A 27107-nucleotide genomic window follows, 5' to 3' on the forward strand; every position below is an offset into this window, starting at 1 on the left:
TGTGTATGTCTTGTCTGTATCTTGAACGGTGACGTCATGGACGCAAAACAAATTTCAGTGAAAGCTGACAATAAAGTTGTATCGTATCGTATTACCTATTTCCCTGTAATTAAAATCAACACATAACATGAACTATTTCCATTTAATTAAAAGAGACACATTGCCCAAAATATATACCAAACAACATACAGTACATGCAGAAAGTGGACTATAAGGGAGCTGTATGAAGTCACAACACCAACTGTGATGAGGCAGTATTGCTTTGTTTTTCTTCATTTCCTGAAAAATGTACATTGTTAATTTTCTGAAAAATGAACATTTTGGTGATTTCTTCCCGACAGCAGAGATATGTGTTCTCATTTAGAGCCATGGCACATTACAAATTGCTAGGTTACAAGGTTACCCCCACGCACATTGTCAGTCCATCTAAACCTCCCAAAAAAAAGAAAATGTATTTCCTGTACATCACACAGCCGCCGTGGCTCATTAATCTAAAACCTCTGGGACCAATCTCACGTCCCAAAAGGGTTCAACAAACAACACTGCAACTCCTACCCCCAACACAACACAACACGCAGCGTGCAGTACTAATGACCAGGCCCGGATTAACAATGGAACCTAGTGGAGCTCAAGCTCCAGTGGGCCCGCAGCTTGCAGGGCCCTGTGTGTGCGAGACTATATTTCAAATAGTTATATAGCTGTTTTGCTTCCATCAAAACCGTATTCATAGTCACCGATTTCAAACACAACACAGGAACCCCAGCCAGTGTTTTTTGTCGTCCAACAGTTTCTTAACCACTCGGTGGGAGGAGATTTAAAAAATGGCAGATTGAGCGTCGGGGGAGCAGCTTTGTAAGAGAGCAGCAGCGATAGTGCTGGCGGTGCACTGAACGCACACACGTACATTGATTCACTGGGCGCGCACAGATCCTTAGATATCAACAGAGTTACGCAAACTGCGTTCACTTCATGGGGCCAGTCCAATGGCGGCTCTCCTACATAGACTTCTATTGAGAATGGGGACAACCAACTGGGACAAGTCCTGGACCGGAAGTATAGGCAGAAATGCATTGGACTCAGGCAACAGCCCAGCTTTAATGATCTTAAATCTCTTTATTTTAGATTGTTTTGTAGTAATAGTACAACATAAACATTAAGGAGACTTTAGTTGTTACTGTACAATACTTTAAAACAGTTGTCATGTTGCACACATGCTTAAAATAGCTCTTATTTGCGCCGCCCTCGTTGAAAACAATGTATTTCCAACTTCAGCTTGTCTCAGTTTAGGCTGCATGAACAGCGTTCGAGCGCTCGGTTTCCGCCCCCTGAATATCATAACTCTTCTATTAGATGACTCTGGGCGCGCAGACGCAAAAAAAGTGTCGTTCTTGATTGTGTTAGAAGAAGAAGCACACATGCCTGGGGCCTTTTGGTTTGGTGTATAGCGCCAGGGCCCTCGGACGGGTTGATTGGGCACCGCGTAATGACCTCTTTCCAAAGTATAGAGGCCATATCGACTGCACAACAAACACAGAGGAGAGCTGCCTATTGGACTTTTTACTGGGTTTTAATGGTTTCCTCCCACTAATGTGAAAGCGGTAATTAATCCTCTGATGATAATTATTGACTTCCTACTGCTCTTAACGTGCATTAATCCACAGGACCCCTCTTGATGAATAAGGCCCCATTAGCAGGGGCCGCCCCCGGGGGGATTGTATAGAGAGGGATGCTCCGGTGCATGGTGTAGCTTATTGCTGCTGTCTACACAGCTTTGCATTCATGACAAGTGCTGAGACAGTGGTGGAAAGAAGAGTAGTACGTCACATTCTTTACTTAAGTAAGTAAAAGTATATAAATACTGCAGTGTAGAAATCCTCTGTATACGTGAAGCGAAAGTCCGGAATTCAAAATGTAGGCCTGCGTACTTAGTAAGTAAAAGTACAAAAGCATTTGGCATCAAAATGTAATTAAAGTACCAAAAATAGGATGTGTTCATTGTGCAGAATTTGCCATTTCAAGTTTTCAAATGTTTAAACAAAATAGCCGATTTACAAGCTCACAATGCGTCGCGATGTGACGCATTGTGTGCTTTGCCAAAATGGCCAAAATGAATATAGGTGGTTAATGTATGTTTTACATAAATGTAGTGGAGTAAAAGCAATATTTGCCTCTGAGATGTAGTGGAGTAGAAGTAAAAAGTAGAGACAATTTGACATGCATGCTCAAATAAAGTACAAATACCTCAAAATTGTACTTAAGTACAGCACTTAATTAAATGCACTTGGTTACTTTCCCACTGGTAGCTTTATGCTGTCTACACAGCTTTGCAATCTATGACAATGTGCTGAGAATTCACCCTTTGTCAAGTCCCGCCCGTGGTTGTGCCCCTTTTCGCATCCATTGGTAGCCGTTTCGTGGTTGGACAAAAATCTTTTCTCTCCATCCACTACCATTGAAATACAAATTTTTTCCAGTTGCTTCGTAATGATATTATGTGCATTGAATTCTTATTTTAAACTTTGTGTCAGTAAAAGAGGAACATCCCAGGTGCAGCATGGTGACTGCATGGGCATATCATGTTTGTTTTTATGTTTTATTTAAAAACTAAATGTTTTAGCAAATTCAAGGCTGAAATAGCATGCTGGTTGGAAAGAGAGCGCCCTCTGCTGGTTGTTTCCTTTGAATTTGCCTCTGGGGGCGTGGCCTCAGGAGAACGTGTATAACAGGATGTCGCCCGCCCTCAGCCCTCCACTTCCTGTGGTGCGCGTGTGTTTTCATTCCCACTATCAACAACGTATACACGTTCTGAATGGCCCTGCTGACAGATTCGGTAGAGCAGCTCAAAATCTGTTCTTGAGAGATTAGTCAGGGTCCAATCAGAAGGCTGACAAAATGGTGAACTGTGATGATGATGCCAGAACGTCCTCCTCCTCCCTCCTCCGCCCGCAGGTACTTCATCGACCGCCACACCGACCTGGAGAGGCAGTTCAACATCAACGTGGATGACGGCAAGATCACGCTGGCCAAGCCGCTGGACCGAGAGACGGACACGTGGCACAACATCACCGTGACCGCCACCGAAGTCCGTAAGTTGACGACCAGTCCAGGGTTTGCCGTGTCTTGCTTATTATTATAGCCTAAGTGACCTTGGGGCTTGTTTTTTTTTCTTCTGTAAAGTAAAAAATATGAGTTGCTGTTTTTTGGGGCTTGTTTCCTAATGTTGTTTAAACCAGTGGTTCTGATTTTCTTTCTTTTTCTTTTTTCTTTTTTTCTTTGGTCAGGGACCCCCATACCAGATCGAGAGCTTGTAGATTGGCTATTTTCAAATATAGCCAATGCATAAGATGCTCATGTGGCCTATTAGACCTGACGGCTTAACCGTTTCCGTCCGTAGGACGTCGCCACACGTCCTAGGGGTCCCAATCGACGCGTACATCAGACGTCCTAGCGCATCCTCAATGATACGGGGCGAGATAAGAATATTCTGAATTTTTTCCTTTTTTTATTTTTCAGTTCGCCTTTCGGCTACCATATGCTATGCTCTGCACTCAAGTTAGCTTATCGTTGACTTAGCTGTTAGCGCAGCAGAAATAATGACTCGTCTCTCCTAATCCAGGGCGCTCTCCGTGGTTTTGAACGGATCGATATACTAGCGCTTCATTTCTGCTCCTCATCCGTCTCTCCCGCAAAATATGAACGCTTTTTGGATCATATATCGTATAAATTATAACTATAGGAATGTAAGCTAGCAATGTAAAGCAAACTTTTTTGAGCGGATTGTTTCCGGGTCATGGGTTTCCGGGTAAAAGCGGCCATGTCTTTCCGGCACCCCAGAGCTCCTATTTTGAAGGAATCCCGGCAACGATTGTGTTAAAGGTATATTCAGGGCCTTGGTGTGCGTGCTGTTGGCCTGCCGCGTGTCCCCCCACTGTAGTGCGTGCATGTGCACATCTTGTTACCGGGGCGGACCGGCCAGGGGGTTTTCCAAATCACCCAAACCACTGAATGCTCCTTTAATACTCTCCCAAAATCTGGCAACACTGGTAATGTCGCCAAACAGAGATCACTGTCTCCGTCTGCATTGCTTTTTTTTTTTTTTGTAACCCATTTTTCACCCCTGTGTCAATTATCTAATGTGATCCTGGGCTCTACACACCCTCCGCCAACCTGGGGAGAGCAACGGACTTGAACTCATGCTTCCTTCATGCCTGAGTGTCCAAGTTGCTCCTTTACACCTGACAGGGGGGAGTTTCCCTGGTTGGACGTAGCGCGTGGAAGGAACACGTTATTCCAACCAGTTCCTTTCCCCTCCATCAGGCGCCCCGGCTGGCCAGGGGGAGGCAGTTTAGAGACCAGGATTACTGCATGTTTTTTGTGAGGGTACCTACCCTAGGGGACACGGTCCGTCTGCATTGCTGATGAAGCAATGCAAGTTCCCATTTTTTCAAAAAATCAATCCAGTGTTTTTGAACATCCGTATAGGAGTGTGGGTTGACAGACACTACTTTACTAAGCAGCACTGTCTGTCTGTGTCATCTCAACTGAAGTATCCGCTAGCCTGATGCTGCACACACAACCCTCCGCACAAAAAGCGATGTGCAGCGCGTGCCTTGTAAAAAAAAAAGAAGAAAACATTGCCTTTAATCGCTCCGGGAGAATGGCACAAACAATTAGTGTTTGTATTCACAGAGGCATTAAATACGTTAATTTGCTGAGTTTTGATTGAATTAAATGGCTCAGTAGTCAATTTGCGGAGGTGCAGGAACATTAAGATGTATCAAATAAACGGTTTTAAAGACATGCTCTGCGGTGGATTGTTTCCAACGTGCCAGCATCCATTACAGATTAAAGAACATCTGTGTGTAAACGCAAAACTCACTGACTCGGTGGAAAATTCTTGCAGGCAGAGCTGCAGACAGCTCAAAGCATATGTATAGAGCTCTCTATTTGCATAGAGATTGTTTCAGGGGGGGGGGGTTGCTGTACGTTGTGATAAAACTTAATGTACCCCTTAGAGCTATTGGAACACAAACGTACGTGGCTTGTAACTTTCTCAACAACCCCCCTCCCTCCCATCCATTGGTTCCTCGATCCATCCCTCTCCGGCTCTTGTATTTCCTTAATTACAAATAAACATGCACATTAATTGTCAGACATAATAAAATGCAGAAAAGGAAAGGAAAAGGACGCAATCGGAAAATACTGCATCTCGGCTCGACACGTTCCACCACTGCACCAACAACGCTGTTTAGAGGGAAACTGAATGTGTCTTGTTTCGATAAGGTCTGTCTCTCCCCCATACATTTAGACCGCCGCTTTCATGCCTGTTGGCGAAGGATCTGTGCTTTGAGATAGTGCTGGGAAATCACTGAGCACACCTAATGGGAATTTGCCAACATAAATATATGGCCGTTTGCTGTCCTTCACAGACACGGGGGGGGGGGGGGGGAGCTGTCCTCTCTGGCGTGGAAAAAAGGGGAAATTGATGTGTATTCCCCGGGTTTTACACCGATGCCATTTGCCACCCAAATGGCGGCAGAGGTTCTGTCGCCTCGCACCGGTTGACATCTGACTAATCAGATTTTGTTCCCTGGCTGGCTGTCTGCTGCTGAGGTGGAAGTCACTCTCTTCCTGTCCCTCTGCTACTTTATCCATCCATCAATGTCCATCAGACTGTATATTGCCCTCTCCTCTCTCTGTCCCCACTCACCTCTTAGTGCCGTCTCCTCCTAGCTCTGGTCCATAGCCTTACTGCTCTTGCTGCCTTGCATTAAGGCTATGGAACTGCATTGGCTTCCTGCCAGCATTCAGTTCCATAGCCTTAATGCAACGGCAGCAAGAGCAGTAAGGCTATGGACCAGAGCTAGTTTTGCCGCATGCCTGTGTCGTTGTCGTGCGGTGAGAATGACCAATCCACAAGCGCACAATGGGTTGCGAAACTTGCGGCGCATGTACATCGTAGGGGCATGAAATAGGCTGAATCAAAAAATAAAAAATAAAATAGATCTAAAATCTTTAGATATGGGCTTTTCTGCCTTTAAATAGTAGGCTACACAGTAGCGATAGACAGGAAAACGGGGAAGAGAGACGGGGAGTGACACGGAGCAAAGGCCGTCGAGCCAGGAACCCAGAATCAGGCTTTAGAGCTATTTATTTTCTTTTGTTTTTTAATGACCAGCAGTGGTTCCCTATGGAGACTAAAGGAGACTTTTGTGTCTCCATAGGGAACCACTGCTGGTCATCAAATTAATGGTGTATGCGACTGTTTGGGTGAACTACCGGTACCCATATAGCTCAAACTCAAATGTTTTACTTAAGTAAAAGTATTATACTGAAATGTAGAACTACTCCGTTACAAGTACAAGTCCCGTATTCAAAATGTACTCAAGGAAGATACAAAAGTCGGCATCAAAATGTACTTAAAGTACTAAAAGTAAAAGTACTCATATTGCAGAATGTCCCCTTTCACAAGTTCAAAATGTGTACAAAATCATTTGTAAATGGCCGATCTACAACACATCACGCATCACGACACATTGTGAGCTTGAGATCTGCTATTTTCAAATGGCCGAAATGTATAGGGTTGAAGTGGTTACTGTACTGTATGTTTTCTAATCAAAATTTAAAAAAGTAACTAGTAACTCAAGTTTTCAAATAATTGTAGTGGAGTAAAAGTACACATTTTGGCTCCGAGATGTAGTAGAAGTAAAAGTATTGGAAATTGGAAATACTCAAGTAAAGTACAAATACCTCAAAATTGTACTTAAGTACAGTACTTGAGTAAATGTACTTAGTTACTTTTCACCAGATGTAGGCGTTTAGCTATACTGTCTGTGCTTGCACATTCTCACACCCATGCATGGCTCTGGGCAAACCTAAATGGAAAGGTAAATCCTTGTGTCGAACGACACGCCACACGACAAAAGACGTCCAAAAAGACAGAAAATACGGTATGTCAGAGAGGACCTGGGTTTGACGGGTCCATTTGGTTCCCTTTGTGTAGGGCCAGAGAGAGTTCAATGAACACAGTGTAGATTGGGGACCCATAAATAAAACAAAAAACAAAAAAACCCCACATCAAATAGTGGTCCATGGCCTAATGCATATCAAACTGGGGGTGCTTGAAATTAACAAAGGGTTGAGAATCACTGATGTATAGGAGGCAGCCGCTATGCTGCTCAGCAGATGATTTAAGTCTTTGTCAGAAACATCAATGCACTGCGTGTAGCGGCACTGTCATTGGACATGAGAAATAAATCAGTCATGGTGTTTTTTGACGAGAGAGAGAGAGGGGGGGGGGGGGGGGGGGTTGGTGGGGCACGCCGCTATCGACAGACCAACGCCGGTCACATCGTCAGTGGTAACACCCGGCAGCACTCTGGGGGCCAAATTAATAGATAATTACTTAAAAAAGTTGGCATCTGCTGCACTGCTGATTAATAAATACACCCGTTTACGGCCGGGGCCCCCCTCAAAAGGGACCGTCAATTACGTCCAATGAATAATTCCAATCAAATTCTGATCTAATTAAACTGCCTTTATTGTCTTGCTAGACTTTCAGCTGCCATTGGCGGCTCATGAATATGTATGTTTCAGCCGTCATGTTTTAAACATCAAGAGTGCAGTACAGGGGTTTTCAAAAGCACTTTGAATGGGATTGCTTTCATTCCGGTCCCCTTGAATTCTCCCCTTTAGTATCAATAACCCACAAAAAAAAAGGAGAAAAAAAAGAAAAGAAACTCAGATTCAAGTGGTTTATCTTTGGTTCTTTTTTCCTCCCATTCCGAGACAAAGGCAGATTGGTTTAAACACGAAAAGTACACGCTAACTGATGTTTTTTTTGCAAATAAGGTTTGAACCACATTCCTAGGTGGTTTGAAATGTGATTAAAATCTGATTTCTAAAGACGCGTCTCGCTCGGGCAATGAAGCCTGAAGTCTGTCTGTCTGTCTGTCTGTCTGTCTGTCTGTCTGTCTGTCTGTCTGTCTGTCTGTCTGTCTGTCTGTCTGTCTGTCTGTCTGTCTGTCTGTCTGTCTGTCTGTCTGTCTGTCTGTCTGTCTGTCTCTCTCTCTCTCTCTAATCATCTGTCTATTTGTCTATCTGTCTGTCTCTGCTATGTCTCTGTTCATCAGGAAACCACAGTCAGATATCAAGGGCGGTCGTGGCCATCAGAGTAATGGACATCAATGACAACGCCCCCGAGTTTGCCACTGAATACGAGGCCTTCCTGTGTGAAAATGGAAAACCTGGTCAGGTAAGGGAAAAGAAAGGGACACATCCATCAACGCCTGCCGTCTCCCCGCTTCCCCTTTCTTCTCTCTCTCTCTCTCTCTCTCTCTCTCTCTCTCTCTCTCTCTCTCTCTCTCTCTCTCTCTCTCTCCTCCTCCCCCGTAATGACCGGCCACAGTGAATTATAGGCTATTTATTTCAAACCGGGGCTGGGGGGTGGTTGAGATGGGGGGGGGGGGTCCTCTCTTTTTTTCCCTCCGCATCGCTTGCTATACCTTGACACAGCGTGCGTGGAGTGGCGGTTGGGGGAAATGGGAGCAGTCAGGATTGATCAGCGTGGATCATAATTCACAGACTGTCTTTCATGTCTCCCTCCAGATGGCAGAATGCTTCCCCCAGCCAAAAAGCCCTGGACAAGTACTTAGCATTCTCCCTTCCCATCAATCGCTCTCATTCAGAGGGAGTGCTGCGTGCGATGGGGAGGACTTTTACTGGGCGAAAAGAAAGGAATGAAACAGAGGTGCATGGCACGTACCCCCCCCCCCCCCCCCCCCCCCCCTGGGCCCGCCACCCCACACACACACATACACACACACACACACACACACACACACACACACACACACACACACACGCAAACGCAAACGCGCGCACACACACACACACACACACACACACACACACACACACACACACACACACACACACACACACACACACACACACACACACACACACACACACTCCCCGGAGGGCCTGGTTCTAATTTCCAATCAATCACAAAGACGTACAGCATGATACGACCTGTGATGACAGATAAATAGATAGAAGCGGGAACCCGAAAGTGTGCCAAACTCGACAGGACCTCATTGATAATAATCTCAAACTCCACAAATGAACAGGGCCTATATTTCATCGTGGCGTGGGCGCTGCCGATGTTGCAGTGCAGACAGCCCATCAAAGTAATGAATTGCTTGTCTGGGTCTTAATGGCTCTGTACTGTATTGTCTTCATGTTTTTGCTCTGTTTTCCCACATAGGTGATCCAAACCATCAGCGCCGTGGACAAGGATGACCCAATTCAGGGCCACTATTTTGACTACCGCCTGGTGCCAGAGATGCTCAACAATCCCAACTTCACTATTAAACACAACCAAGGTAAGCAATACAACAACAAGCATGCAGGAATGTTCACAAAACTTGTACCATACATCAAAAATAATAAAATCCCAAGGTGCAGGAGGCCAGAAGTACACATGCAAGCAAAAAAGAGAAAAAAAGAAAATGTGAGACCGCACGCATGATCCCAGTTTATCTTTTTATGAGGTTACCATGAAGGTAAACCGTGCAGGCGGTAACCTCATACAAAGATAACATAGGAGCTATCAAATGTGCGGTCTCTATACTCTCGTTTTTTTGCTACGAATGTTCTTGAGTGGTGATGTGAGTGAAGTTTCTCCACATGTCTCTAGTGGTTTTCCATTCTCATCACTTTTATTCTGGTATGACTTAGATTTTGAGCATGGAGGCGAAAATTGTAACATAGCAAAATGTTATTTATTTTGGTAAAAAAAATAATCCACAAGGTCAGACAAAACAAAAGGGAATAAAAAGAAAAAAACATCAAAAGAAGCAACATTGGTCTTGCAACTTCTTTCTTGCTGCTGTCTTGAAGTTCCCATTTTTGCCAAATAAGTTTCATTATCGTCTGCAGAACCTAGCTGTGCCTGGAAAGAATGACAAAAAAGAAAAGAAAAATAAATCCTGTGGCCACCATTCTTCAAAGAAAATGGTGTGCATGGTGTACCTGAGCCATTATTCCCACAGGTCACCTGATGCAGGGAGGTGATAATGTGATATCTTTGGAGATGAAGGCAGCATAAGCAAAGTATATAAAGGCTTCTAATAAGTGTCTATAATCCCTGACCAGAAAGACGTGCGTTGTCTGTGGCTTGTGGATCAGTCTCGTTCACACGTTGTGAGTGTGAAAATGGGAAAGTAAAGTACATTTACTTAAGTACTGTACTTAAGTACAATTTTGAGGTATTTGTTCTTTACTTGAGCATTTCCAATTTCCAATACTTTTACTTCTACTCCATCTTCGGAAGCAAATATTGTACTTTTACTCCACTACATTGATATATGTTACTATAGTTACTTTTATTATTACAAAACATACATTAAAAACTACAGCCCTATATACATTTTGAAAATAGCCGATCTACAAGCTCACAATGCGTTGCGATTAGACACATTGTGAGCTTGTAGATCAGCTATTTTCAAAAGATTTTTATTTTATTTGTTTTAACTTGAAATTGGACATTCTGCATATAGTGAGTACTTTCTACTGTTGGTACTTTAAGTACATTTTGATGCCAAGTATACTTTTGTACTTTCACTCAAGTACATTTTGAATTCTGGACGGATACTTGTAATAGAGTATAGTTCTACATTGCAGTATTTATACTTTTACTTAAGTAAAACATTTTGAGTACTTTCCCCAGCACTGTCCTTATGGTTTCCCATGGGTAGTGTTGCAGAGGCGTAAATCTAATGTGCGGCTGAGCATACGCATGTTAACGCCCTGCCTGCCTCTGATTGGCCTATACCGACACTGCCCGTCTCGACTGTCCTCCAAGATGCGAGATTACTCCGTGCATGGGAAAATAATACAAGAGAATGACAGCCTATTAGTTTGCCTCTTCAACAAAAAAAACGTACAAGTTACAGGCAGTTAGTTCTCTTGTATCATACCGATACTGTATACTTGTGTTATTTTCCACCACCTCGCATGCAGAGATCAGACTATCCAGCATAGCTATATCCACCTCAGTGGACAGTCGAGACGGGCAGCATCAGTAGGCCAATCAGAGGCAGGCAGGGCGTTACCATGTCTATGCTCAGCCGCACATTAGATATACGCGTTGCAGAGCAATGTGTGTAGGGTGAACTCCTCCTGGGACAACCTTTTGAATGTTCTAGCTAGCCTAGCCACCGAGTTTGCTGCGCTCTGGGAAAACAGAGCAGCTGAATTATTTGTTTTGATTAGGTGTGGAGTGGTGCTTGTTTGGCTAGAAGGCTGTTTCAACCAATCAGATTGCTTCCTCGAAACGACCTGTTGTATAATGTTCATGGACCCTAGCCTCGGTCCCAGGCTCACTTAACTGCGAAAAAGAAGAGCCTGGTCACAACCTAAGGCAGAGAAGCTATCGAAATGCGGGACTTCCGCCGTGTAACCCCCCCCCCCCCCCCCCCCCCCCCGGAAGTTAACGTTTTTTGACCAATCGCAGCGTTGTGTTCCCGAAAATGTATTCCCGCTGAAATTATCATTGGGTGGGGACTAGTAAACACAGCCGCACCGCGTGACGTAGTTATCTTACACGCAACACTTCCGCCACTTCCGCTGATAGTCTTTTCAGCGTAGGTCTTGCCCAGGGTGCATGGACCCCCGGTTTGATATGCATGTCTCTGCTCACTGGAACACCAATCTACACAACAGAAATCCTTAGTGTTAAAGGGACACTTCACACTTTTGCAAAAAATAATATAATATGTTAATGACGTTTAGAAGATTTAGAACATTATGTGTGTATGTGGTTTTAGATATTTTAGATTGTAGCAGTGAGCCCCAGTGTCTCTGATGTCATGGACACTGAGCTCACTTAATTACTTCATGGACTACATGTTGTCTCAGTAAGACAGCCCTCAATCCCCATCCACAAGGAGGAGCAGTGCACCAAAGCATTATGGGAATTGTAGTCCAGGAAGTAGAGGATATATAAAAATATTCTCTTATGGGGGTCTCTGGCATATAAGTTCTAATGGGGGTCCGTGGGCTAATTAGTGTCAATGTGTGGGTCCTTGACATGAAACAGTTTGGGACCAGTGTCCTATACTATAGGACCTATAGTGGCAGATAATGGCAGATGGTTCTGAGGCGTTAATAAGCCTTTGTAACTCACCCTTGATGTTATATATTGTCAAACTAGTTTCCATACAGTATGTACTGTATATGGCACCAGCCTTCTGCTTTGATAAGAGGCTGTAGGCTATCAGACAGAGCCAAGCTATAGCAGCTGTTTCTGGTTGACTAACATACGACAGCTAAAAGAAAACAGTACATGAAGTGTGTCTTTTGTTCATCCCAAATTAAATCCTGCTATGCAAGGAAACATACACGTAAAGAAAAGTTATGTTAGCAGCATAGTCAAGGACGGGTTTTTCCATTTTTTTATGATCCTTTTTTACCTACATTTAACACAATGAACAGGCAGGCAGTTCTCTTGTATCATACTTAACTTGTATCATAATGAAAGGCCACAGGAGCTATTAAACACAACTACAACAAGCATGCAGGAATGTCCACAAAACATGTACCGTACATCAAAAATAATACAATCCCAAGGTGCAGGAGGACAGAAGTACACATGAAAGCAAAAAAAAAAAAACATAAAAAAAAAAAAAAAATGAAACAGAGACAGCTCACATGATAGGCTATAGATCCAAGGTTATCTTTTTTTCATGAGGATACCGCTATTCCGCTAATGACAATTATTTATTATGACACTATGGCATATTAGGAGTCCAACTAGTACTATAGTGGTTCTCAAATGTTTTATTTGCAAAGACCCCCTTAACTCTGAGAGTGTACAAATGGAACCCAAATGGACCCATAAAAGGGTCCGTTTGGTTCCCTTTGAATACTCTCAGAGTTACAGACCTGTTATTCAGGGCTATCTATGTATGTGTTTCTGGTAATATTATTGTCCACTCATGTGTTATGTCCGTGGCAAAAAGATTTATGTTGATAAAAATGTCCACCACAAGCCAACATGGCGATGACCTCTGCAATTTGATCACATTTCAGCTGGACAGACTATTGTTTGGAATGAGCTCTGAGATGGGTTGTGTTCTAATCAAATTATTTGTAACTTGCTGATCGACTGACCAATTGACTGACCGGTTGGTTGATTGATTTGTGGGTTGTTGGTTGATTAATGTCCCCAATGGATTGAAGGAATATAAAGTGGCACTTTCCAGATACATTTAATGTATATTTAAACAGAAAATGGATGTGGTTTCATGTTTTATTTAATGTTTCTTAATACTGATGTGCTGTTAGATTCCCAAGCGTGAGCTGAGATTGTAAAATGGGGCGTTTTTTCCCCTCCGAAATCAAGTAGTTTTACCCAGGATCAGATGGCCATGTCAGCAGAGACTTGATAACTTGCTGGATTCCTGAGCAGAATTGTATCCATCATGTGCACACAGCAAAATTCAGACTGTTCATTTAAACTGTGTGTGGAAAAAAACGGAATTATAATTAGCCTACATTAAAAAACGGTTTGGGATATGATTTGCATGTTGTCCAAGGAAATGCACGCACATCCACTAATGATTTCAACAGGTGTAGGATTAAAATAAATAACTAATGAGCAAAAAAAAAGAAACAAAAAATCTCCACAGTGATTTGAATGCTCCCAGAAAGAGTGATTTATTACAATGTTTCCACCCAATGGTCTTCTATGTACCTGATGAACCTATAGCTTAATAAATCACACATTTCTGGGAGCATTCAAAACAGTGTGCAGACTTCTCTTTTTTATAGGATTTTCAGTGTTACCTGCATGTGTGGTACATGCATAACCGTTCTATAAAAGCAATAAGCCGCGCGAGGCCATGGTTTTCCGTCATTTTACAACAGCTAGGGGAGTGCATGTGGCAGCTCCACGACGTGCCACCATGTCCCATAGCTGTCCACGGTAAACCGCGGCCTCACGTGGCATATTTTGCTTCAATTTGCAGGTCTGCGTGGTTCACATTTGTACATTCTCAGCATTAAATGAACACTCGGGAGGAGTTTGACTATGTGTTCACTCACAGCCACGTCAAGCCCACCCTGTCCACCGTGTTTGCCTGTGTTTAGCAGCTCAGAGAAACGAAGTCCGCACTTCAGGGACTATTTCTATCTGAATGGACAGCAGCTGCGGGAGACACTCCACTGATGAGACTGCAGCCACGCTGCTTTTGTTTCAGTTGATGGGACTAATTGCAGGGATTGTGTGGTGAAGAGTCTAGGGGGTTGTTGATGGACGGGGGTGGGACACACACACACACACACTCAGGGGGTCCGAGTATGCTAAATTTGGCTTTTTCACAGATTTGAAATGAAATTGTTAAACTGTGACAATTATCAAACATGAATATCAAACGTATCAGACGGTGCACACATGACTTCCCAAATGTAAAATACAGAGATTTAAGCCACTCAAATCCATAGTACCCAATATTCTTGAGGGGGAATCTACAAGGTTAAAATGTTTTGTGTTTCTTAAGCTCGTAAATCTGAGATTTGATGTAGAGGGGTAAAAAAAAATCACACCCATGTGAAATGAGGGGCGCTCTAATCAATATGGACCTTATTCCAACCTTGAAACATACCTTATAGTTATGTCACCAAAAATAGTGGTCCCTTATTGGCCAAGGGTTTCCACCAACATACCGTAAATACTCCATTCATTGTCAATGGCATTTCATGTTTGTGTTCAGACATAATCTACACTATAGCTGTTTATAGGAGGGGCTAGCACCCCTCAAAAAAAAGGCAGACCAAGTTCAAAGCCGACCCTGCTTACTAGAGGGTTTATTCAGAATCAGAATCAGTCAGAATTAGAGTGCCCCCCCCCCTCCATCAAACCCATCATCTTCTGACCATACAAACATTTTGTACGCTTTCGGGTTTGTCGGGAATGTCGGTTTCACCACGTTTCCCTTTTCCCGTAATTAACGCTCCAATCTGTGGAGCGCCCGTGGAGGAACGCGCGTTCCCCTGTTTTCTATCTCTCCCCTTTTTGAAAAGTAGAGGAAATGAAGGGGACGTCGCTGCATGCAACAGTGGCTCAGAGGATGGCACATGTCGACCCAGAGAGGTGCCAGCTGCTCTTTGATGACATTCTCTGTGAAGCTGTCTGCTCATTAGCAGGCTAGCTCTCTCTCCCCACACACACACACACACACACACACACACACACACACACACACACACACACACACACACACACACACACACACACACACACACACACACACACACACACACACACACACACACACACACCCCTGCCTCACTTTATCAAACAACTCCAAACATTCCCAAAAGAAATCGCTCCCGCTGGTCTCTCATGAAAAAAAAAGAAACGTACAGCTTTTTCTGATGACGGTCTAACCTTTTGGCTCACTACTTGAGTGCGATCCATTGATGTGAGAAGTGAAAATGGATCAGGTGATGTACGGTATGAAGAGGATAACGTTTGCGTCGACGGCGCAAAGCTAATCAAAGGCCTGAGCGTTTTGGGGGTGTGTGTGTGTGTGTGTGTGTGGGAGGGGGGATTGTTTGCAGTGCTCGTGCCGCAATTGACGGGAACATATGCTATCAGTTCTGTACCACAGCGCACGGTGCTTTGGGAAACATCACAACCTGCTATTCTAACGTCTGTAGTTCACCGCATGTACTCTGCTCCGTGCTGTACTGAAAACATGCAGTAAAAGGACTTGTAAATAGATGTTTTATGTCGCTCAGCCGCCATCGTATAGAGAGAGACTGGTGGCTCTCAGAATAGCAGACACACACACAGCCAGCAGCGGGATCCCCCGCTGACTTAACCCAATGGCTGCGCTGGATCACAAGGATAATGTCACGCTCTGTTAATACAATACACAATTCCAGCTTTTTATGCAGCTTATGCGATGAATAGAACATCGAAGACCGTTGGAATATGAAGTAACACAATGTTATCGCCCGACCTCGTTACCTTTTTGTCTGGATTGTTTTAACATTGAGCACTCTCAACCTGGCATCCCTATTTTTGGGCATGTCATTATACGGGCAGATTATTTTCCAAATTTGTGTGATGATGGCAGATGTACACATTTTGTAGAATCGCTAGTTTCCACTAGTATTCGCCATAGGGCGTAGCAGTGGCGGCCATTGTGTGGTGCCCCAAATCGAAAGCCCATTCACTTTTCCCCCACAGAGATTTCAGAAAATGTTTATATAAATTGTTTTAAGCCAGCTGGAACCAAGCCATCCAGGCTAAAATATAAATGATGGTGTATAGAGGGTATGCGTGTGACATCATCATCAAACCAGGAAGTTATGCAGGAACGCTTACTGAGTGGCAAAAAACTACTTTCTGGCCTCGACAGCCCATACATCGACACAGAAAAGTCATATCTGATTGCATTAAACGACATTGAACAATGTTAAACTCACTTTGCCTGTTGCTTTGCCACTCGATTTGCCACTCGATGTGCCATTCACTTTAAGCATGCGCATACTCTCTATAGTGAAAAAATAGGTGGTTAACATTAACCATGGTATTTTGAGCATTATCTTTTTTTTTATCTTCCAGGTCACGGTGTTTCACGGCGTGACGCGTTGTGAGCTTGTAATACCGTAGATCGCCTAATTTCACTATACAGTGCGTCAGTGGTTCACAAACCCTTTAGTCGGTGACCCAAAAGAGAAATTGGACGTTTTCCCGGGACCCAAACTAGTGAAAATAGCAGATCTACAAGCTCACAGCGTGTCGCTTCGCTACTTTTTAACATTTTGTTTTACTAATATATGGAATTTCTTAGATGTTTCTTTGGTTTCTTCATGAAATTACTGGAAATAATCGATTAAAATGCTTAAAATGTGTGCATTTTTTGGGAATGTTTTTTTTAAAGGTTTTGAAACAAAAATAAATTCCAAACTAAATGTAGGAAACATAAAGGGACCCATAAAAATGTGTCCACGATCCACAATGGGTCCCGACCCACTGTTTGGGAACTGCAGTGCTGTACATTTTATAGGCTATACAGAAATGTGGTTAAAACATATCCCCCCCTCTGTTTTCTTTGTGCAAATGGAACCCTGTGGATTATGCGATCAACAGCTGTGTGTGTGTGTGTGTGTGTGTGTGTGCGTGCGTGCGTGCGTGCGTGCGTGCGTGCGTGCGTGCGTGCGTTGTGTTGCGTTGCGTCCCTGCGTGCACGTGTTTACTCTCTCCTATATATTCCAGACAACTCCATCAGCGTGCTCGCCAAGCATGACTCCTTCCGCCGACAGAAGCAGGAGATGTACTTCCTGCCAATCATCGTGACGGACAACGGGAACCCTCCGATGAGCAGCACCAACACGCTCACCATCCGTGTGTGCGGCTGCAGCAAGGACGGCATGGTGCAATCCTGCAACGTGGAGGCCTATGTTCTGCCCATCGGCCTCAGCATGGGAGCCCTCATTGCCATCCTTGCCTGCATTATTCTGCTTTTAGGTAAGGCGTTTTTCCATCCAATTCACACAACGTGAATCATAAGCATTATACCATCAAACGGGATGATTCAACACTTTTTGCAGTTATATACGTATGATGCTGGCAGTGCAGAGAGACAAGCAAGACCCCAAAACCCTTTGGTTTCTCTTTTTGGGTACTTTATTCATAATCCCTGCACATCACTACCTCGTTACGCTTATTCGTCCGTCCGTCCGTCCGTCCGTCCGTCCGTCCGTCCGTCCGTCCGTCCGTCAGTCCGTCAGTCAGTCAAATACTTGCAGGTGCAGGTTTAATGGACAATACCAGTCAAATTTTGACTTATCCATTTGTACAGATAAAAAAGTTACAGCTAAATGTTGTAGCGTATTGGATATGAAAAAAATATTTAGGCTATATGGCCAATGTTGACAATAACAACTTTTAATCTTGTAATGTCCCCTTTGCAGATAGGTTTTTAAGATATTTCCTATCTCAGCTATAAATCATTCAGTATGTCTGTATATATATTTTTTTAATACAGTTTTAATACTTTATTTTAATACTGTATGAGGAGTGGTGAGGCATGTAAGCTGAAAATGATGTTCTATGTTTGCCTGCAAATGTAGTTAATAAATAATAAAGTCATATAGGAGGCAAAACAGTTCCTCATACTGGAAACGTATACTTTATGCTGTTGAGGTTGTCATAACTTGTTAGTTGTGTTTTCTGCACAGTACCTCGGAAAGACTTCAACTAAAACAAAGATTGAATGATCCATTCTGCCATTCTGAAAAATGATATAAATGATCCAGTGTCTGCTATAGTTCAGTGATTTAACACATGACATGCCTCCACCTTCACATTCCGTGGCATTACACATTGTAAAGTTGTACAGGAGGAAATATGGAATATATTAAACATAGGATATTGGACACATTGCAAACTCAGGCATCCAAAGGGATCACTTGCGAGATTCCATGGAAAATCATACCATATTCTACAACCCTTTAAGAATAATTTATGAAAGCCACAAGACCGATGCTTTTCAGTCATACTGTGAATAAAGTTTTCCACAAAGAGCATAACTATTAACTTATTCTTCCACGAGGTGAAAGAAAGGGTTGAGCATTGGTGTTTTAAGATGGGGTTCACCATCATACTGAACTGATGAAACATGACCCCCTGGAACTAGGGCTATTTTCGAACATTTTAACTATATGTTCATATATCTTATCTTGGGGGTTCACAGTGTAAGTAAGCCTTGCCGAGTCATGGGGCCCATGTGCCATATGGGAGGCATTTTTCAGAGTCTTTGGTATATACTGCAGTATGACCCGGCCAGGGATCGAACCCCCGACATCCCTGCAGTCTCAGGGCGGACACTCTAAGGCCACTGAGCTGGTTCACAGTGCAAAGCCCAAACCACACCAATGGGTCGAGACGCAACAGAACGGTTTTAGCATTCGTCTCCCAGCAGTGTGATCCTGTTGCGAATAGACCCATGTAGACGCATGTCGGTTGCTTGCGACTACATGGGTCTACTCGCAACTGTTTGGTTGCAAGGAGTTGCATGGCGACCCATTGGTGTGGTTTGGGCTTAATATGTATCAATTTGAGAGTTTCCTTGACATCAAAATGTGTGAGAATAACCCCTGAAATGGAAGTCTTGAGCTTGACGATGACGTGTCATTTTTTCCCCCCGTTCCCCCCCCCCCCCCCCCCCCCCCCCCCCCCGACAGTCATCGTGGTGCTGTTCGTCACGCTGCGGCGGCACAAGAACGAGCCGCTCATCATCAAGGACGACGAGGACGTGCGCGAGAACATCATCCGCTACGACGACGAGGGCGGCGGCGAGGAGGACACGGAGGCCTTCGACATCGCCACACTGCAGAACCCAGACGGCGTGAGCGGCTACCTGCCGCGCAAGGACATCAAGCCCGACCTGCAGTTCATGCCGCGGGCGGGCGGCTGCGGCGGCGGTCAGCACTCGGGCAACGGCGGCCCCAACGGCGTGGACGTGGACGAGTTCATCAACGTACGGCTGCATGAGGCGGACAACGACCCCACGGCGCCGCCGTACGACTCCATCCAGATCTACGGCTACGAGGGCCGCGGCTCCATCGCCGGCTCGCTCAGCTCGCTGGAGACGACGTCCTCATCGGACTCGGACCAGAACTATGACTACCTCAGGGAGTGGGGCCCGCGCTTCAGGAGACTCGGGGAGCTGTACTCGGTGGGGGAGAGCGACAGAGAGACTTGACCTACGTTCCCGTAGTGAACATAAAACAAAAAAAGAGAGAGACTTTTTGTTTTGTTCGTTTCTTTTTTCTTTTTTCGTCCACATACTTGTGTATTAAAAGAAACGCTATAGGGGGTTTGCTGGCTTTTAGAAACAGCTGTTTAAAGAGAAAAGAGACAAAAAAAAGTTAATTACAAAGGGGTCACCTTTTTATATCGTTCTTAGAGTGAGGTTTTAGCGGTTCGTCATCCACTATGTCAAACGCATTGTAATTGCTGAGCCAAACTTAACAATGTCTTTATTAGGAAGATCTATGATTCTTGTGGAAGTGTATAACTTTAGAATCCGTCCGTGGAGTGTCTAGCGGTATTTTTGGGTGTTTTGTCATTTGCTGTGACTGCCAGAGGCATAAACACATCCTGGGGATTACTGGTAGTTGCCTTGATGAAAAAGAGAGATGGATTTTCTTTTCTTTTTTTCTTTCTTTTTTTTGGAGGCCTGCTTGGACACCGTGGAAGAAATGGACTGCAGTAGGTGCACAGGGACTCTTGTTTCATATCCACGAGCCACCCGGCCAAAACCGGCGATCTGAAACGAAAATAAAATGTCAAAGTTAACGTATGTAGGTCTACTTCAGTGGTTGGTAGTCTGGGGACCCTCAGGGTTAACCCTTACATGTCTGTAACTCAGAGCGTATACAAATAGAACCAAATGGACACTTACAGGTTCATTTGGTTCCAACTGTACACTCTCAGAGTGATGGGTGTCCCATGGAAATTATACTGTTCTACATGATAACAATGAATGTACTGTATGTATAATTTGAAAACAAGCAAAAAGACAAAACCAATATGAATATTGGCTTTAAGGGGAGTTTGTTATCATTTGATATGTACCCGGGTGGCCACAGTTTGTTATCATTGATATGTACCCGGGTGATAGTTATCATTTGATATGTACCCGGGTGATAGTTATCATTTGATATGTATATCATATGTGGGTACATATGTATATCATATGTACCCAGGTGATATGTACCCGGGTGATATGTACCCGGGTGATATGTACCCGGGTGATATGTACCCGGGTGGCCACATTTCTAGACTATCTGAGCCCAGATGCTTTATACAACTCTTTGTATTTACACGCTACAGATGTGGATCGCAAGTGTTATTAGCTTATAAAAAAGACTGAAGCAAAGACAAAAAATGGAGAGAGGGAGGGGGACATGTAGAAACTCTGAGGCCTTCTTTTTACAGAAGCAAACATTAAATACAATTGTACTCAAATGTTTTTTGACGACAAAACGTGTTGATTCTTCATTACTGTTCTGAGTTTTTGTATATCTGTTCTTATAGCATTTATTTCGTGCCGACGCTTTGAAGTGAGTGTTTAGATCCTATCACAATCAGCTGTTATTTTTATTTTATTTTTTCAAAAACCACTGGAGTGCTATACAGCCGGTTTAGACGCCATTGTACGACGGTGTTATGCGCTGCAAATATTAATACTGTACACGCTGGGCAAGACCTACGCTGTAGAGGGTATCTTTTTTTCTTGCGGGCCCCCCACCCCCCAAAAAAAATAATTGGGGATTTTGGCGGAAGTACCGCTCAAGGAAATGACGTCGACGCTTCACAAATCAGTTTACATTCTCCATGAATGTGTATTGTGATTGGTCGAAAACATACAGTATCTGGGGGAAATACATCTGACGGATGTTCCGGCCCAACACTTCCGCCGATCGGGTAAGGCTGGGATCGAGGCTACTCCGCTTCCGGAGCATGACACCGTCGTCAGGGACGTGCAGAGAGTGTTGTAAGAGGGCATTTTTGGACAAAAAATAGCGAAAATAGCAGATCTACAAGCTCACAAGAGAGAGCTTGAGAGCTTGTAGATCAGCTATCTTCGGGGCGCAAACCCGGCACTCTTTAGCTAGTGGAGATGCGGTGTGTAACGACATGGATTTCAAAACAAATTTGTTCAACGCAAAAATACTGTGTTCACGTTCAGGAGACTTCGGAGAAGAAAATTCTCCTGAATGCTGCCTTCCGGTATATGGCATGGAAAGGAGTGGCTTTTTGCATTTCTTTCACCATAGTAAACGCTGCATCCGTGGTCCGGAAAGGGCAGTTGTTTTACAGACGGGTAAAAGGGCAGGGGCTGAAGCCCCCTTTGATGTCTATGTGTGCACGTCCCTGACTGTCGTACGACGACGGAGCATAAATTAGGCGTTCTTTCAGACAGCCAAACGTCCCGATGCAGTTATTGCGGTTATTGATATAGCTTAGATGTTAGCAAAAAAAAAAAAAAAGAGAGCCGTCGGGCACTGTAATGTATATCAGCTGATGTAACGAAACGGGCTCGAGGGGAAAAAAGGGACCTTCTCGACACATACCTATCGTGTGTAAAATGTAAAAAATCATTGTGTTATCCTGAGTTACAAGTAATACAGCCCTGGTGACCGTTTGAGCACAATTAGCTGGAATGTTTTACCATGAGTTGTGCGTGAATATCCGACCCTCTGCAGAAGGTTCCATCTAGAACAGTGGTTCCCCCCCCCCCCCCCCCCCCCCCGGGGGAACTTGAGGCAGTTCCACGGGGGCCCCAGCTAAATGATAGTTTGGAACCAAATAGGCCCTTATGGGTCTGTAACTCTCAGAGTTAAATCAACATTGATTTTACAATACAAATTGGGGTCTCAGAGATAGAAATGCCATTCAATGGGGGTCTGTAGCCTATACTGCATATCAAACTGAGGGTCCTTAAAATGGTTGAGAATCACTGCTAGAGCCGTAAAAATGATCTCTTATGGGGCTCCCTGGCATATGTTTTCAAATGGGGGTCCGCGGGCTAATTTGTGTCAATTTGGGGGTCCTTGAGGTGAAAAAGGTTTGGGGACCACTGATCTAGAAAACACAGAATGCATTTGTTTAGCCCATGAAACCTGAGGATATACTAATACGGAACCATGTGTGTATTGTGCTTACACTGTATGATATAGACAAAAAAAATACATAAAGTGTATATAGAGTTACTGCTAACGTCATTAGCTTTCAATGAGGTGGTGCGTAGGTTTTGTCTCTGCACGTTAGCCCTTGCACATGGACCAGAGTTCTTTAACGACACTTCAGCTGCGTGCATTACTCTCGATTTGTACCGATACAGTATTATGGCAGTTCTCAGTAGACTAAACGATATATAATAATGAAATAGTCCTACATGCAGATCATATTTTCTACTGTGCTTTAATGCTTATAAATGTGTATGTTTAATTATTTACTCCCTGTTACTGTAATCAAAGATACCCTGTATTGTTTCCTACTTTGTGAAATATATTTTTATAAATATCGCCGAATGAGTGTGCTTTCTTCGTGCCAATGAGAGCAGGACATTATCTGTCGTAAATAGCTTGATATTAGCACTACTAATTAACACCATGCAAACCTATGGACTATAGTCAGTGTCTACTATAGGGGTCTGTATTTGGCCCCCACGTCTCTTTCCCCCTGTCCACACCAAATATCTTTGTCGAAAACAGCTGATCTACATGCGTGTAGATGTGCTATTTTTTTTAAAGAATATGAAAACCATGAACAACGACATACAGTATGTTGTTTTTCATGATTTTCATATTTTTTATCTTCAAAAACCATGAAAAACGACATACGTATGTTGGAAAACGACGATATGTCAACCTATGTCGAAAAACGACATGATTACTATGATGTCGTCGAAAAGCGTGATAATACTGATGCTTATAGTATTTTTAATGATAAATGCATCAAATCTTTTTTTTGGGATTATGTGCCCATATTATTGGGCTTGTTTTGGCTCGTTTTCCGAGGGGAGATTTCTTTTTTTGGGGGGTGGGGGGATTATAAAAACATTTCGTCTCTGGTGGGTTGGCTTATTTCTCTCACGGGAGTTGGCAACACCGCTAGAGAGTCGCCCTGTGCCTGACGGTGTAGCGTGAGAGAGAGATGGAGAGAGAAATTGTGTTGTCGAGTGATACAGGCAGTGCAGTTACGTAGGCTACAATATATCTACAAATAATATTATATATGTCTATTCGAAGCCCTGTTTCTCTGTTCAATGTTGTTTGCACGGACGTGTGTGTGTGTGTGTGTGTGTGTGTGTGTGTGTGTGTGTGTGTGTGTGTGTGTGCGTGCGTGCGTGCGTGCGTGCGTGCAAACACGTCTCCCATCTGCTGCTCATCCTTCCTACTAGCCCTGGACCTCCCTATACCTGCAGGGTTAAGAGCTCTTGTTCCAAATAAGTCCTTAATGTAGCAAGCAGCTTCCAACTACAACATGTTGTGTAACCTCGCGTCACCATGGCTTTCCACCTCGGAGGAAAGCTGGGTTACTAAATTGCGAATTGTGATCCGGTCGGGAGCGCATGATATCGTTACGTCATGTTTTGTATAGTCATCAGGCCAGAACATCCTTTTCCTTCAAGCCGGAAGAATAATACCTTCCCAATAACATCCTTGATGCGGCGTAGTGCTTTTATTGGGAAGGTATTATTCTTCCGGTTTGAGGGAAAAGGAAGTTCCAGATTGAAGGTTCCGCCCTGAAGACTACAAAACAATGACTACAACATGACGTAACGATTTCATGCGCTCCCGACCAGATCATAAACCCGAAAAGGAATGCTACCCTGCAGGCTAGATCATGTGTAGCCTAAATCCTTCAACAATTAAGCGCTGAATTACTGAATTACATGTGCATACAGAGTTGACGTCTTCCCCCCTTTGCTCGTCCAAAAATGCAACAGAGAGTAGTGTAACATTGTAAGTCCCTATATGCAGAGGTTAAAACAAATCAAAACAACTGTAGCTGTAATATGAGCTATTACTTTTGCCCTGTATATAATTGTCATCTAAATGTGAAAACCTTATTTATTTTAGCTTTTAGTTAAAATAGGAAAATAAGTTTGCATTGAGATTTTGTTTGTTAAGAAAAGATTGGAATTCTTTAAATAATAACTGATCTCAATATGGACCCAATATGGATTACTGCCACAATATGGATTACTGCCACAATCATGCATGCCATGACAGCAATGGTACGGAAAATGTATACAAATATTATAGGCTACAGTAGTATTTATTTTGTATTATTATTTTATTTTACCTCTTATTTAAGTTCAGTCAGATAACTAATAGAGTGTGCATATAATATTTTATCTTGGCGTTTGGCTCTGCTACATTTTCTCCCTGCTCGGCACAATTAAACACCATCATTAAACATTAAGAGCAGGAACATAGATAATAACAACCACCCATGGTGAACATAAATAGAGGGTATGCGCATGCTTAAAGTGAATGGTACATCGAGTGGCAAATCGAGTGGCAAAGCAACATGCAAAGTGAGTTTAACATTGTTTAATGTTGTTTAATGCAATCAGATAGGACTTTTCTGTGTGGATGTCTGGGCTGTCAAGGCCAGAAAGTAGTTTTTTGCCACTCAGTAGGCGTTCCTGCATATAACTTCCTGGTTTGATGATGATGTCACGCTCATACCCTCTATAACAGAGCCCACCGGTGGTGCTGGGGTGGTGGTGAGATCAAACATCACATAACAACCAGGAACCATAAGCAGAAGGAAGACAGGAAGAAGCATGCAGTCTAGGTGAGCTTAAAGGTATATTCAGTGATTTCACTTAATTCAAATATCACTTATTTGTTCTTATTTTTTGGATAATCCTCCCTACTATAAAGTGTGCTGACCATATAAGGAGTTCATCCATGTCCCCAGTGAGCCCCTGGGGTCAAAAATCCTAGTTTCGGTTTGGGCTTTGGGTGGCAAAGCCTTCATCCAATCAGGATAGAGGGGGCCTTCCTCCAATCATGATCGAGTGGGGCGGGCATTGGTGCACGTGCTGTTGGTCTGTTGTACTTCCCCCACTGTAGAGCGTGTGTATGTGCACATGTTACCGGGTGGACCGGGTTTTTTTCCAAATCACCCAAATCACTGAATGCTCCTTTAAATACCCCACCAAATTGCTCAGCTGACTGCCACATGCAAATGACATGTGGGTCTTGCACACACTGAATACACTCACATAGTAATGCAGCATATTAACCCCTTGAGTATATGTATGTGCCCTTGAGCACAGCATGAAACCCCTCAAGTATATCTGACTGAACTAACTCCGCAAGCTACCTATCATTTATTTTATAACATTTTGGAACCAAAATAGGGAACCGTTAGGAACCGGAACCGATAAGAAGATCCAGAATCGGTAACGGACTCATAACAATATCCTAACGATACCCATCCCTAACCATGAGGCTGATTTGAAAATGCTCAAGTGGCATTTCATCCTCAACCTACAGGTAGTGGGAATGTATACATTTCAAGGAAACCTCACTCCATGTTCATGATTTAAGGCATTTTGTTCAAAACAGAGCACGACTGCAAACTTTGGAAGTCAATCTTAGCCAATCAGGCCGTTCCGTTTAATGGCTATACATATTTTGTCAAAACATGTTATCTGTACTGTTTAGTGTACTGTATGTTTACTGTCAAAAAATGTGTTTTGCAAAAAATTGCCTCCTGGTGGCGCTATAACAGGCCCGTGTGAAAATATTTGGGCAGAGGTCCAGCTCTGTGTGTGCAGAGTTTGGCTGTGATCAAGCCAACAATGCCAGAGATTAGCTGATGTGTGACGCTGTTTGCGTCCTCACCTTTGTCATCAATGTTTGTGTTACGCAATGTTTGTGTTTACACAAACACTCAAAATTGTCCATTCATTGTCAATGGCATTTAATGTGTGTTGGGAGGGGCACTAGCGGCTAGGGGCTAGCCGTCAAAAAAGGGAGGGGATTACAATACTTCCCATGCTGCTCTTGACTGAATCAGTGAGCATGTTTTTGACAGGTGATGTACCGTTTGAAACAACCGCTAACGCATATCTCTCTCGATAGCATATGATATTTCTGTCATTTTCTGTCGACGTAGGAAAGCAGAAATGGACTAGCCGTGACCTATATGAGTCGAGACCGTAGTGAATATTTTCATCTCTGAAGCCAAACTCCTAATAACGTCAGTGAGACGATTGGCGACAAAGAAGAAACGGAAGCAACACCATCAAATGTCACCCGCTTATCACTTTCCCTTCCAGCAGCTCTGCCTTTAATTCCTATCAGTGATGTTGAAGGCAAACCCTTAATCCCTCAAAGTGTCTGTTTCTTCTTTCTTTCTCCAGTAGCCTACATATATATACAGTACTGTCTCTTAAGGACATATATTATCAATTTGACATTATGTAGAGGTAATTCAACTTGCAGGACACACTTAAGTGCTTGTCAACTGAAGTGATTCCCAAGGCAATGGA

General features: G+C 43.5%; 1 protein-coding gene across 1 annotated transcript in view; it reads left to right on the forward strand.

Annotated features, from left to right (window-relative positions):
• Nucleotides 1–19784, forward strand: part of LOC306920899 (cadherin-8-like) — a gene marked incomplete at both ends in the record, with an annotated part of 200150 nt that extends 180366 nt beyond the window's left edge. The window contains 5 exons of the mRNA XM_079497879.1: nt 2950–3086; nt 8133–8254; nt 9269–9386; nt 17294–17545; nt 19264–19784. Of these exons, the coding sequence (XP_079354005.1) occupies nt 2950–3086; nt 8133–8254; nt 9269–9386; nt 17294–17545; nt 19264–19784 (1150 nt within the window). The remainder of the gene's footprint in view (nt 1–2949; nt 3087–8132; nt 8255–9268; nt 9387–17293; nt 17546–19263) is intronic.
• Nucleotides 19785–27107: the final 7323 nt, after the last annotated feature.

The sequence above is a fragment of the Electrona antarctica genome, assembly GCF_951216825.1.
Source record: "Electrona antarctica genome assembly, chromosome: 3".
NCBI classification, from domain to species: Eukaryota; Metazoa; Chordata; class Actinopteri; order Myctophiformes; family Myctophidae; genus Electrona; species Electrona antarctica.